General features: G+C 41.2%; 1 protein-coding gene across 5 annotated transcripts in view; it reads right to left on the reverse strand.

Moving 5' to 3' along the window:
- CDase (neutral ceramidase) overlaps window positions 1-14,656 on the reverse strand; it is a 1,004,245-nt gene that overhangs the window by 353,278 nt on the left and 636,311 nt on the right. For all 5 annotated transcript variants that reach the window (XM_068225499.1, XM_068225500.1, XM_067137831.2 and 2 more), the window contains exon 7: window positions 3,288-3,494. In XM_068225499.1, coding sequence (XP_068081600.1) covers window positions 3,288-3,494 — 207 coding nt within the window. The remainder of the gene's footprint in view (window positions 1-3,287; window positions 3,495-14,656) is intronic.

The raw sequence follows: 14,656 nt of genomic DNA on the forward strand, positions 1-14,656 counted from the left end.
TCTATCGGCTAATTGGAAATGTTTATGTTAAATCATTATTTGGACTGTAACGGTTCAAATCCTGTTACAAGATGATACCTGTATTATTATTATTATTATTATTATTATTATTATTATTATTATTATTATTATTATTATTATTATTATTATTATTATTACCGTATTTTTGTGGTAGGTAGAGGTGAAAGAAGGTGCGGGTGTGAACGGGTCTCAAGCTACGAAATTAAAGTTAATGTAAAATTTAACAAGGTTATATTCTCTTTCCAAAATTCAGAAATAACACGAAAGACAGGTACAGAGTAGCAAGGCAATATAAGTACAATTACAATATTTACAGGATTTGGGCTTCGAGCCCCGACCTCACAATTCTTGAGCAATTAGCCCAGTTTTACCCCAACACAAGTTTCAACAGAGGGGCGGAAACCCCCATTCATACCCAGGAGCACTTGCTCCAAATTACACAGTAAAGCCTGCTTGAGGCGCGCAGAAAACAAAATTTTCAAGAAAGAGCAAACCGCTCTCAAATTTTAAGCCTGTCAAAGGCCACACCTAATTCCACCTTCAAGCTGTCCTCTAAGGACATAAACACAGGGGTAAAATACCCAACCTACTGAGGCCTATTAAGTGAGAAAAGGTTAATTATATGGCCTCTAAAATACCAACTTGAGAGGAGGCGATCTGCACTCCTAATGCATTTGTTTTAAAACCTAATCTGGCTCTAGGCCACTAATGGAAGGGCTAATCCCATACTACAGAGGTGACTTTAGAAAAGAACAATTTACATTACATTAAGGAAGAATCGGTTGTGAGAAATACGTTCACCTCAAAACAATATGAGTGGGAGCTCGAGAGGGTTAAGCACTCTCTATCCCAATATGTAGCTTAAAAGATGGAATAAATACAAAGTGTCTTTACATTTTAGGGAAAGTTACATGGTGGAAACGCTTCGGACCCGCTTCGAGAGTTAAACTGCTGAGCTAGCAAGAAAAGAAGTTATTAAATGGCCATTACCTGGTTGTTGAACTGCTGCCCGAAGAAAGAGGCGCTTCCCGCCCCCTGCTATGTACTTTACACACTGAAAGATGGTACAGAAGTGGCACCGAGACCCGAAAATCAGCAGTTTATATACTCTCGCGGAAAGTTCGAGGCGTTTTTGAAATGAGCACACCCTCCCACAAGGATTTTATTGGTTCACCAAGAAAACCCCTACACAATACGAAGAAGAAACATATTATTGGTGGAAAATTAATTCGAGAAATTCAGGATTGGCTAAATTCAAAACAAGGGGAAAGAAAGGGGTATACAGCCAACTTAAACAATAACAGAAAGAAATTTAACAAGAAACAAACTTTTGAAATAAAAATTTCTCCAAAAAACAGTTCTTTCACTTCGCACTAGGGTGCACCATTGTAGTTTTCCAGTAGTGTCCTCTAGAAGAGAAAGTTCACACTTCTTACTACAGGTAAAACAAAAGTACATCAAAAATGACCCAGTTCAAAAACTCCAAAATTTCCAAGTAGTGACATCTTCTGAGAAACTTGAAAATTAATACCGTAGATAAAGTTCAGACTTCCTCCAGCAGAGGAGTTTCAATTGGCGCATATTTTAAATAAGCGGCGTGGAGGTGTACCACCCGGTACAATTATTATTATTATTATTATTAATATTATTATTATTATTATTATTGTTTAATTCAATTGTGTAATGATTATCGCTTGCGTGATTGTAGTTAATTTTGTACGTATATATGTGTGTGTAGATTAATATTAAAGACATGTACAGTAGGATTTGCTGCATGATATCAGATGTGGATGCATTGTGTAAAATAATTTTTGACATTTCAACATTCTGCAATACTACTAGCGTAACTGACAAGTCATCGCTCTGTCATTGTGTGCATTTAACGATGATCTCATTTTTGGAAACACCTACTGCCGCCCCAGGCAATTTCACCATAGTACGTAACATTTGGAGCCGGGTGGGAGTAATATCATAGTTATTTCTGGAGATTGCGTAGGCGTGTCAGCTAAGGCTATATGTACTTGGACCAGTGTCTTATAGCGTCAGTCATACGGATGGAGAGGCCTCAGTCAGTCAGTTAGTTGAGTCATTGGGACAGTGAGGTCACAGTTGGTCGGTCAGTCATATGAACAGAGAGACTTGCCATGAAGTCAGTGGAATACCGAACCTTGCCATACGGAGTACTGCTGAGATGGTAGTAGTCAGTCAGGAAGATGGAGAAGCAGCAGTCACATGGATACATAGTCGCCAGTCACCATATGGATTAAATGTTCGAGTATGAATATAATTTCAGGCCACGCTATATCTCGTCAATGAAAAAAAGGGTACATCACCAAATTAGGCTTGAGATACCTACAGGATAACAATTCAAAGGAATACGCCTTAATTGCCTCAAAGTGTTGAAGGTAGTGTTTGTGAACAAGTGAGGGATAAATTTCTGGTACAACTTTTAAATGTCCAGTCAAGAGGAATTAAAACTAAATGTGTAGTTTCTTTCTGTTTTAATGTCATAATTTCATATTCTCATCTGGTTTTTTTTCTATACAATTTAAAGAATATATCTTGTTCTATCTCAAATTAGTTTATCGTTTTATTTCAATGGTAGAATTAGATAACCTCAAATTTAATGGGGAAACCGAACGCCAATATCCTTCAACCAGAACCCATATGGTATGTTGTCAAAAGTAAGCTTATTACCCCACACCCTAGAGATATTCAAGACTCTCATTCTCTTATTGCTGCATTGAGTTGTAGCTGGCGCCCGTCAAATATTGTATGTGTAAGTACAGTAATCAGGTAAGAGCTAAGTGTGAGTACAAGGTCCGACGTTGAGTATTTTATTTAATGAATATTATTTTCATATTGTTCATTTTAATTCCATTTCATATTTTTAAAGTAAGTAGGTGAGTCAGGAATCTCTACAGGACGTCATCGTGTATTATGTTCGAACAGGAGGTAAACATCCCTCACCAACCTATGTCCTTTACTGACTTCAGAAGTACTCTTCTTCCCCTATAATTTACATAATCATAAGTACATAAACGAATTCATTCCTTTCATTATTACCCTACATTATACGAGAATGCAATCCATTGTTTTTCTGTCGTTGCTTTCCAATAGAACATCCAAAATTGGGCGCTGAATGGCGAACAGCGGTATGGAAAGTATAAACTCTCAAATATAATGAACAGATAATACTGACTGACTTCTGAATGGAAATTGTAGTTCAAACTTTTTGTTTAGTAGAGGTAGTGCTAGCCACTCACCCATGCTTTGTCCGTCAAACGTTGGGCAATGATTCTTGTACTCTCGAACATATCCCGTCCTGGACCATAAGCAACGCATTCATCACCTTTGGGGCATGAACTGGTCAGTACTTCACAAGGACGTCCAGTACGTTGACAGCGGGGTCCACGAATATTTGGTGAGACATCTCCCTCGTTGCTGGAGGCGAAAGCAGCTACAAATTCATTCTGTAGAGATAAGATTATTAAATATAATTAAATATACAATATAGGAATTCATAGCTCAACAACAATATCAATCAACATTGATCTGCACTTAGGGCTAGCTGAAATGGTGAATGATAAACCTTGGCAGGGGGTGAAAAGATCGAAATCAAGATTTTATCCGGTATTGTTTCTTTTTTCAATTTTGTATATTCGATATAAGATGAAACAAGTGAAAAATGAGCGCTTTATGAGACACATATCTTTAAAACGGTTCAATAGTCTGTCACTCGCCGCAACCTAAGACCCCTTGCAATAATGTAATATACACACTCCTAAAACAAGTGAAATTCCACTATGCCACTATTAATTAAGTAATTATGACAAAAATATTTCACTTTAACCGAAAAACTTCCGCATAAATTCACCATCATTTTTCAGCAAGCATTGTTAAAGAAATAAAAGTAACAAAACTTTTCCTCAACAATATAAAATCTGAACGAAACAAAACTGCGACACTTCCCCTTGTCTGCAGGTGCATATATTTATGCCCCACGAAGAATTTTGCCGCTCAGTTTTATCTAGATTTACGTTTGTGTCCACAAAGCATTATAGATAAGATGGGCTAAATTGTTTAAAAATAACTAAACTCATGTTCACTGCCCGAGGTGGTACAGCTAATTTCTGGCACATCCCCAATGAAGGTGAGCTGCACGTGCCATTTAAACAACTCACCAGCCTTCCTGCCATTCTTAAATCTCCGTCAGTACCAGGAATCGAACCCAAGCCTCCGAGGACGGCAGCTAACATTGCTAACCGTTATGCTACGGATGTGGAGGCTTAAGTGCTGCAGTAAATAACAATTCAGCCTAGATTCAAGGTGGTAAACAGTTTGAAGCTTTTAGGTGGTATTCGACTGAAGACATCAATGTTGATGGTGAAATATCTATAAAGGGAGCCCAAAAGAAATGAACAAGAAGGGGAAAATGATCCAGATTTAGGAAAAAGAATATTCTGTGGGTTGTAGTAAATTATACTGGAAAACTTCATCCTCATTTACCTCAGATGTCTACATTCTAGTACAAGGTACTATTTTGAGGGTGTTGCAATAGGTCAATGAAAATTTTTGTGCAATAACATTATAAATTAATATAGGCTGCGACAAAATAAAAATACATTAAATATACATTTTTTCATACATTTCAGAGTAAGAAAGTATTAACAAGCAGAAAAACACTTACTGAAAATTGTAAACGGTTTTTTATAACTTTAGACAAAGGTGTAAATAAGCAACCCTGAGTACAGTATTTTAAGTGACTAATTTTAACCTATCACTTTAACTGAATAACCTCTGATTACACTACACTAGGTATGTCAGTGCCCGCAGTAAGACATTAGGGATGGGACAAACGGTTACGTTCCACTGTCATGTTCCTGTGAAATCGTTACATTGTAGTACTAGGTTGGAATATTAGTATATAAAAGCAACATAATACAAGTTGCAGGTCAACTTTGGGGAGGAACATTCTGTATACCTGCTGTCTCTTGTAGCTCCTAACCGCACTTTAGTAAGTACTTATAAATAGCAATACCTTATCTTCATCTCGCTTTCTTCTCTACCAGTGTCCCTTTCGAAAGCTCGATCTTCACATTCTTAACTATTCCTAGGAATTATTTGCAATGTCCCATTTGCATTCTGAGAATTAATCATTCAACACATTCATTTATAAAAAGCGCCGTAACTGCTAGGTAGCTCTGATGTCCATGGATCTGTATTTAAACAGACACTGGGACCCGACAATGTTGATGAACGAGTGTTGTATACACTTCAGATGCTGCTGGAATAAGTCCTCCTATCAGGCAAGGCGTAAGCGGAGTTTAATTCCGAACTCTTTTCCTTTTATTCGTCACACCGACACAGACTGAGCTCATCGTGACGATGACATAGGATAAGACAGGACTAGGAAGGAAGCGACCGTGGCCTCAACTGAGGAACAGTCCCAGCATTTGCTTGATGTGTATATGGGAAACCACTGAAAACCAACTTTAGGGCTGCTGACAGTGGGGTGACGCAAACTGTGTAGCCAACTCGCTCTGGAAGTCCAGTACAAATGTCTCCAAAATCTTCGTCTTCCTCCATTGGATCAAGGTAGTTAGAGTAAGAGGTAGGGATCACGCGCAGGTCTCCCCACCACGCTTGGCCGTCGATGACGTCAACATGAACCCTCAGCGCCTTGTCTTCTGCATGATGTAGGCTAATACACTACTGTAAGCTATTCTGTTTTAGCCAAAAGAGAACTTCATTGATATCTTAACATCACCTAAGAAAATGCATTACACTTCACTATTACAGAATAGTACTAATAGGAGATCAAATACAGTGTGAATCCAGCTGCGTTTCTGAAGTATTTCGATCCGTATAAAAGGTTTTAACAATGCTAAGACTGTGATCGCAGTGGAATGACCATTCCATATGTTCATGTTCTCAACACCTATGATAACAATACCAAGGGGCTCTAATTGTTACAGACTCGAACATTAAAGCTTGATGACTGCAATAAATATGTCCGTTGTTACAAGCAATATTGGGAAACTATATACACTGTCAACAACACAAACAGCAAATGTTAGGAAACTGTCCACAACACCAACAGTAGAGTAAATGTTCTCCTCCAAGTGCCAGGAAATGACAAATTCCACGTTAACATTAGATAGGCCATATTAATGAGCCTGTATGTTAACATTCTTAGCACTGGTTTCATATACAACGTAATAAATTGCCTTTCATAAAAAACAGGTATGTTATACACAAAGAATAATGCTGATATTAAAAAAAATATATATCAAACACACTTATCCATAGCATCAGTGGAATATCTTTGCTTTTCTTCTTTCTTTATCGGTGTTGTATTAACTGAAACCCGGTCTCTTCAATGCCTTACTTTTGTTTAAAGCGTCCATTCGAATAAAAGAACGGCTTCTCACGAAGCAACTTGCAAGTTCATAAATTTCGGGGAATTTCTTTTTCAGGATATCCGTAAGGTTTGTGATGATGTTAGAACCCTCCTTCAGTTCTTTCCCGTGGTAAAATTGAAACCACCGAGCTCGATAGCTGTAGTCGCTTAAGTGCGGCAAGTATCCAGTATTCAGGAGATTGGGTTCGAACCCCACTGTCGGCAGCCCTGAAGATGGTTTTCCGTGGTTTCCCATTTTCACACCACGCAAATGCACGGGCTGAACCTTAATTAAGGCCGCGGACGCTTCCTTCCCATCCTAGCCCTTTCCTGTCCCATCGTCGCCGTAAGACTTATCTGTGTCGGTGCGACGTAAAGCAACTTGAAAAAAAAATTGGGACTCTTTTTTGCAATTTAATTTCCACCCCTTGTATTATGACCTGTTTTCTCTCCGTAATTACTTTCTATGTCGAGGTTCTTCTTCTTTATCCTAAAAGCTATATAGCCAGTGAAGTCTTCAAGCAGCTCCTTGGTTTCACGACTGTCCTCGAGCTGTTTTACTAGATCTTCAAGGGCTTTAACGAACCCTTGCTCATCCTCCGATAAAAAATAGGATGTTGTGGGCTCAACGCTGGCCTTAGACTGGCACACGATATCCGAGTTCTGATCGAGTTCATCAGTACATATTTGGGCGTAATATTTCATAATCTTCCGGAGAACAGTTGGAATTTCTTATCGTCTCGGAAGTATTGAGGCTAGAAGCAATGATTTCACCTTTCGCCTCACAGCTGTCTGAAGAGGATCATCATAAAGCCTTCCGAACCCTAGAAGCTGAGAAAGATAGCTTTCGATAATGTCTTGATTACTTCTGTCACCATTCATTTAGGTCAGTGGCTTTAGGGAACACATGAAAGTGTATGTTTCGTTCCTTCGCGTGCCTGCTATGATTTGTGCAGCCTGCAATGGCACGACGAAGCATACTGAAAAGTGTAAACTGTTACTGTTTTTTACGTTTTATCTCATAAAATAAACACACACGGTTTCTTATATACCACAGATATGTTACTGCCGGTGTATTGTTAGCACCTAGCTTCTGCGTGCACAGCGATTCTTATTCGAACTACCTCTACCTCATTCAGGCAGATTCAAACGCGAGGGTCCTGCGTGACGTCACAACTCTGCTCTGCCACTGCGCAGCTCTCTCGTGATCCCTACCTTGTATTCTACGTACCTTGCATTGGATGAAGGTTTGGAATATGCGGAACAACTGTGTATGTGGCTTGTTCAGCGTCTTATGCTCGATATCACTCCTTTTGCTTTGTATTGTCCGGCTCCATGGCTAAATTGTTAGCGTGCTGGCCTTTGGTCACAGGGGTCCCATGTTCGATTCCCGGCAGGGTCAGGAATTTGAACTATCATTAATTAATTTCTCTGGCACAGGGGCTGGGTGTATGTGTTGTCTTCATCATCATCATCCCATCCTCATCACGACGCGCAGGTCGCCTACGGGTGTTAAATCAAAAGACCTGCACCTGGCGAGCTGAACATGTCGTCGGACACTCCCGACACTAAAAGCCATACGCCATTTCATTTTGCTTTGTATTGGTAAAACTTATGTTAACAGTTGTTGCTGCACCGCCTTGCAGTTTACAGTCGATAGCGAAGTTTCAGGAGGGACAGATACACGTGATGGCACTTACGATGGCTTTTCAGAACCTGATACTGGAGTACCAAGGTCAGTACATTAATGATAACCTCATTAACCAGTTGAATTATTATGGTTATTACTTTATTATTATTATTATTATTATTATTATTATTATTATTATTGTTACCGTGTTTTAGTGGTAGGTAGAGGTGAAAGAAGGTGCGGGCGTGAACGGGTCTCAAACTACGGAATCAGAGTTAATGTAAAATTTAACAAGGTTATATTTTCTTTTCAAAAACAAAGAAATAACAAGCATGGCAGGTACAAAGTAGCAAGTCCAAAGGGTAGTTACAATATTTACAGGATTTGGGCTTCGCGCCCTGACTTCACAATGCTTGGGCAATCAGCTCAGTTTTACCCCAAACACAAGTTTCAACAGAGGGGCAGAAAACCCCATTCATGCCTAGGAGTCCCTGCTCCAAATTACACTGAAAAGCCTCCACGAGGCATACAACACTCAATTTTCAAAAGAGCCACACGCTCTCAACTTTAAGCCTCTCAAAGGCCACACCAAACTCCACCTTCGAGTTGTCCTCACTGGACATAGACACAGGGGTAAAATACCCAACCTACTGAGGTCTATTAAATGAAAAGGGGCAATTACATGACCTCTAAAATAACAATTTGAGAGGAGGCGATCTGCACTCCTAAGACACTTGTTTTTAAAACCTAATCTGGCTCTAGGCCACTAATGCAAGGGCTAATCCCATACTACAGAGGTGACTTTAGAAAAGAGCAATTTGTTTTACGTTAACGAAGAATAGGTTGAGAAAATAAGGTCACCTCAAAACAATGTGAGTGGGAGCTCGAGAGGGTTAGCACTCTCTATCCCAATATGCAGCTTTAAAAGAGAATAGATGAAAAGATTGGTTACATTTTAGGAAAAGGTTACATGGTGGAAACGCTTCGAACCCGCTCCGAGAGTTAAACTGCCAACCTAGCAAGAAAAGAAGTTATTAAGAGGCCATTACCTGGTGTTGAACAGCTGGAGAAGAAAGAGGCGCTTCCCGCCCCCTGCTATGTACTTTACACACTGAAAGATGGAACAGAAGTGGCCCGGGGACCCAAGAATCAGCAGTTTAAATACTCTCGCGGAAGGTTCTAGGCGTTTTAGGGAAGAGAACACCCGCCCACAATCACTTTATTGGCTAGGGTACAGAAACATATCCAAGTTGGGGGAAGATACATCGGATTGGTCGGAAATTACTAAAAGAAATTCGGGATTGGATAAATCTAAAACAAGGGGAAAAAGAGGGGTATACAGCCAACTTAAACAATAACAGAAAGAAATTTAACAAGAAACAAACTTTTGAAATAAGAACTTCTCCAAAAAAAATAGTTCTTTCACTCCGCACTAGGGTGCACTATTGTTGATCTTCAGTAGTGTCTTCTAGAAGAGAAAGTTCACACTTCTTACTACAAGCAAAACAAAAATACGTCGAAAATGACACAGTTCAAAAACTCCAAAATTTCCAGGTAGAGACATCTTCTGAGAAACTTGAAAATTAATACTGTCCATAAAGTTCAGACTTCCTCCAGCAGAGGAGTTTCAACAGGCGCACATTTTAAATTAGCGGTGTGGAGGTGTACCGCCCGGTACAGACCTCCCCCCCCCCAAAAGATCCTCCCGGGGTGACACATGAAATTGTTTGAAAACAAGGTCCAAGTTTAGATGTAGATATGGAGATTAATTGCCAAAAAAATTTATAAGATTTTCTTAATTTGGTTTGATTCAGTTTCAAAATTTTGTTGTTGCAGGTGAAGTACAGTCTTTATGTTTGTAGAAGTTGAATTCTGAAGATAAACTTTTAATACTTAAAAGTGATGAAAAATTTTGCAATGTCCACCAAATATTGCTGTTGAATTCCCAAGTGTAGTCATTGCTTATAGTAACTGTTCATGTAGTTGATGTTGATGAAGTTGGATGGCCAGACCGGCCGTTGCAGCTTGCGTCCAAAGGAGGCCGCTCGGACCCCTCAAGTACCCTGAGATACCGCTCGCCCGCTCTATGAGGGGAGCAGAGGTGTTGAAGCACGCCGCGCCCGCGGTGAACATATACAGGCTGCGGGCAAGTAGCAGGTCGTGCGCCGCACATCAGCCTAGGCCGGGAGGAGAGCTCCGGCTCGCCGTGCACATGTCGTCCTCGCTGGGGCCGAGGGGGCCCTTCCTCAAACCCAGTCGCGGCACGGCGCCGCGCGGCTGCGGGGGCACTGAAACATTAAAACTGGGCGGCAGAATTTTGTTGGACCATCATCATTTTGAGGGCACAGACTTGTTGGAGAGGTAGAGGGGCCAGCGGCGTGCAAATATCCATGGCATTTAATCTAAGCAAGCCACAGTGTGTATAGCAGGAGACGGGAGCGTGGTAATGGCCATGGTAAGGACAGAATGGCAGTTTAACGGATCGGGGAAGGTTTTACAAATAATGCTTACATATAAAACAAAATAGAAGGAGCAGAATGCCTTAAGAGTGGAAACTCAAAAAAAATATAACCTTCATATTCCTATCAAATTATATGAAGCAAGTTGACACAAAATTTACACCGGTTTCACCTGGGACAGGTGAACCCTAAATATCCTCTCGGTGGCTGGATTGCTTACTAACAATGTAACCGGCGTAAGAAAATCGAGAATGATACAAGGCCCATGAAATCTGGGGGCAAGCTTGCCCGCGGGAACAAAGTTCTTGACCATAACTTGGTCACCTACCTTCAAAGGGGTGGGTCTCCGTCCACGATCATACCTTTCCCTAACCTTTTCATGAGACACTTTAAGATTGGCTTTAGCCTTCTTCCAAAGATCTTTAATGTTGTCCGGATCTATTGTCTCGGGTAGAATGTCACTCAGAGACCAGAGGTTAGAGAGCGGCGTGTTGGGAACAAACTTGAACATCAACGAGGCTGGAGTAAATTTATGTGATTCATGAACCGCCGAATTCAAAGCAAAAGCTAACCAATGCAGGGACGTGTCCCACCTGGAATGATCTTCATGATGATAGGCAATAAGTGCGGACCTGAGATTACGGTTAACTCGTTCAGCCAGAGATGTTTGAGGGTAATAAGCAGAAGTAGTTACATGAGAGATGGACAAGTCAAAACAGAATTTACGAAATAAATTAGATGTAAAAGCCTTAGCATTATCAGACACAATATATTGGCACGGACCAAAAGACGCAAAAATAGAATTTAGGCAAGTAATGGTAGACTGAGCGGTAGCCAGCTTAGTCGGAAATAACCAGGAAAATCTAGTAAAGCCATCTACGCATACAAAGATGAACTTGTTAGCATTTCCCTTTGACTGGGGGAAGGGTCCTACATAATCAATATACAGGCGTTCCATGGGGCGCGACGCTTGATGCGAAGACAAAAGGCCTACCTTGGTGGACATGGTTGGTTTACTAAGCAAACAGGATTTGCAAGCCTTCACTAGTTCACGGATTTCACCGTCCATACCTTTCCAGATGAACATTTCACGAATCTTCTCACGAGTTTTAAAGATACCCAGATGCCCTCCTAATGGGGTCTCATGATAATACTTGAAGATCATAGGTACAAGAACAGCTGGAACGACAACTTTCATCATCTTATCATGCCTCGATGGGCAACATAGAACACCATTCCTCAGAACATAAGGGACAACATGTTCCCCAGAAGAAAGGGTTTTCATTATCGGAGCCAGCGTCGGATCTTCACGTTGGTATTTCTCAATATCCCTAAAAAGCATGGGAGCATCTGTTAAGATGGCATTAACACCAGATAGTATAGACTCGGGAGGTGATGAACTGTCGACCGGTTCATGGGTCTCGACGTCGTTAGAAAACATACGACTGAGTCCATCAGCAACAACATTGTCGGTACCTCTGATATGCCTGACATCGAATTGGAAGGCAGAAATACGGATGGCCCAACGGGCTATACGACCAGTACGACGCGGCCTACCTAAGACCCAGCTTAAGGCTTGATTATCTGTCTCCAGGTCGAATTTGACGTGTTCCAGATAGAGACGGAATTTTTCTAAGGCGAATAAGACTGCCAAACCTTCGAGCTCATAGATGGAATACTTGGCTTCTTGAGCCGACAAGGTCCTAGATGCATAGGCGATGGGTCGCCTCCCTAGTTCAGTTTCTTGAAGAAGGACTGCAGCTACTGCTGACGACGACGCGTCAGTTTGGACGATGAATTTCTTCGAAAATCAGGCATAGCAAGTACAGGGGCATTACAGAGAGCCAATTTAAGATCTTCAAAAGCGGCTTGTTGAGAAGGTCCCCAGTCGAATTTGATGCCTTTCCTACGAAGAAGGTTTAAGGGCGCCGCTCTATTAGCAAAGTTAGGAATGAACTTTCTGAAGAAATTCACCATACCAATAAACCTGGCGATACCTTTAATGTCCTTGGGAGGTTTAAAATCACGGATGGCCTGTGTTCTCGAATGATCGACTGCAACACCATCAGGTGACACAATATGCCCTAGGAATGACATAGAGGGCTTAGCAAAGGCAACCTTGGACAACTTGACAGTTAACCCAGCCTTACGAAGGCGATTGAGAACTTCTCGCAGATGATCTAGATGTTCTTCGAAGGTTTCCGAAAATACGACGACATCATCCAAGTAGTGGTACAAGTATTCAAATTTGATGTCGGAGAAGACCCTATCTAGCAGCCTAGTGAGTACAGCTGCTCCCGTGGGGAGCCCGAAAGGCACGCGGTTGTATTCATATAAATTCCAGTCCGTTGCAAACGCTGTAAGGTGTTTAGACTCTTCGGCAAGGGGAATTTGATTATAGGCCTGATTCAAGTCCAAGATAGTAAAGAACTTGGCCTTACGAAACCATGAAAAACAAGAATGAAGGTCGGGAAGGGGCACAGATTGTAACACCACCTTCCGATTGAGAGCCCTGTAATCAATGACAGGCCTGAAGCCCCCTTGGGGTTTCGGGACTAGAAAAATAGGCGAAGAATACGCTGACTTAGAGGGCCTAATAATACCATCCTTCAACATCTGCTCGATAATTTCTTTCAGAGCCTTCATTTTAGGTGGAGATACTATAAGGTGGAAAACGGACAGGAATCGAATCCGTGACCTCAATTTTGTATTCAATAAGGTCAGTAACACCAAGAGTATCAGAGAACACCTCTGTAAAGGACTGACACAATTTGCGAATACTATCAGCCTGCTCCTCAGGTAGATGTCTAAGGTCTAACAACATCTCATCCTGGGTAGGCGAAATAGATGAACATGATACAGAATTACATTTTAACAAAGGAATTTTACAATTGGACGCAAACTTGAATGTGCACGACTTACTCTGGAGATCGAGCACAAGACCCGTGTGAGAAATGAAGTCCGCTCCCAGTATGATGGGGCAAGACAAGTGCTTAGCCACAAACAGTTTGATTTTCCATGTAATTTTAAAAATACGAATTTTGACCAGTAAGGAACCTAGAATTTCTAATGGAGATGAATTAGCCGAAACATATAGAACAGGAGATGAGACATAGTCAGGTAGTTTACAAACAGATTTCAATTTAGAATACCATTCAGCCGAAATAATCGAACAGACACTGCCTGAATCTAATAAAGCGGTTATAGGCTCATTGTTTAATTCAATCTTAAGAAAAGGAATAGGTGCGGGGGAATCCGCCGCAATCCTAAGACACTCTTTGGGACATTCAAAAGATGCATTTGAAATTTGCTCGTTCCCTGAATTTACAACCTGTTTACTAGGGGCTGAGTCTCGGGAAGATGGATTAGTCGACTCAGCCGAAGCCACTAGTCACTTTTTATTATTGGCATAGGTGGAATTTGCACCAGAAGTTGAGCAGGAGGGGGTGCTATTCGAATTTGGGCAATTCTTGGCGATATGTGAGAAAGCCCCACATTTAAAACAGCCTTGTGATGAACCAGCCCCATTACTTGTCCCACTCGACTTGATCAGTGGACGCTTATTGCGCAGGTGGTCAGGCGACCCACAAGCATAACATTTACGAGGGTGACTGATCGGCGAGGTGGAGGCCGAGTATTACTAAAGGAAGGCGGGGGTTCTTTCGCTACACGCAAAGAATCGGCGTATCTAACTCCTTCCGCTGAGACGGCCAATGCTTCAAGTTCCGAGAAAGTTTGCGGGCACGCCGCGAAACACAAATATGGCCTGTAGGGTGGTGAAATCCCTTCCACAATAGCTTGTACAATCTGATCCTCAGGGAAATGAAGAGCAAACACCCTAGTATAAAACTTAATATCTTGGATGAATTCTGCCAAGTTTTCATCCAAGCGCTGTACCCGATAATAGTACTTCTGAATAAGGGAGGACCTGGCCCTAGCAGGGATGAAGTTAGCTAGCAAGTGGGCATGAAAATCCTCAATAGATGATTGCTCGGCAATGGCTCTTACGATTTTATCAGAGAGAATACCAATAGCATACGGATAGATAATTTGCAAAATTTGACATGGAGAAAGAGAAAAAACAAGGGCATGATCCTGAAATTCAACTAGAAATCTTAAAAATGAAATTACGTCACTGGTGGT

Source organism: Anabrus simplex, chromosome 1, assembly GCF_040414725.1.
Source record: "Anabrus simplex isolate iqAnaSimp1 chromosome 1, ASM4041472v1, whole genome shotgun sequence".
NCBI lineage: Eukaryota > Metazoa > Arthropoda > Insecta > Orthoptera > Tettigoniidae > Anabrus > Anabrus simplex.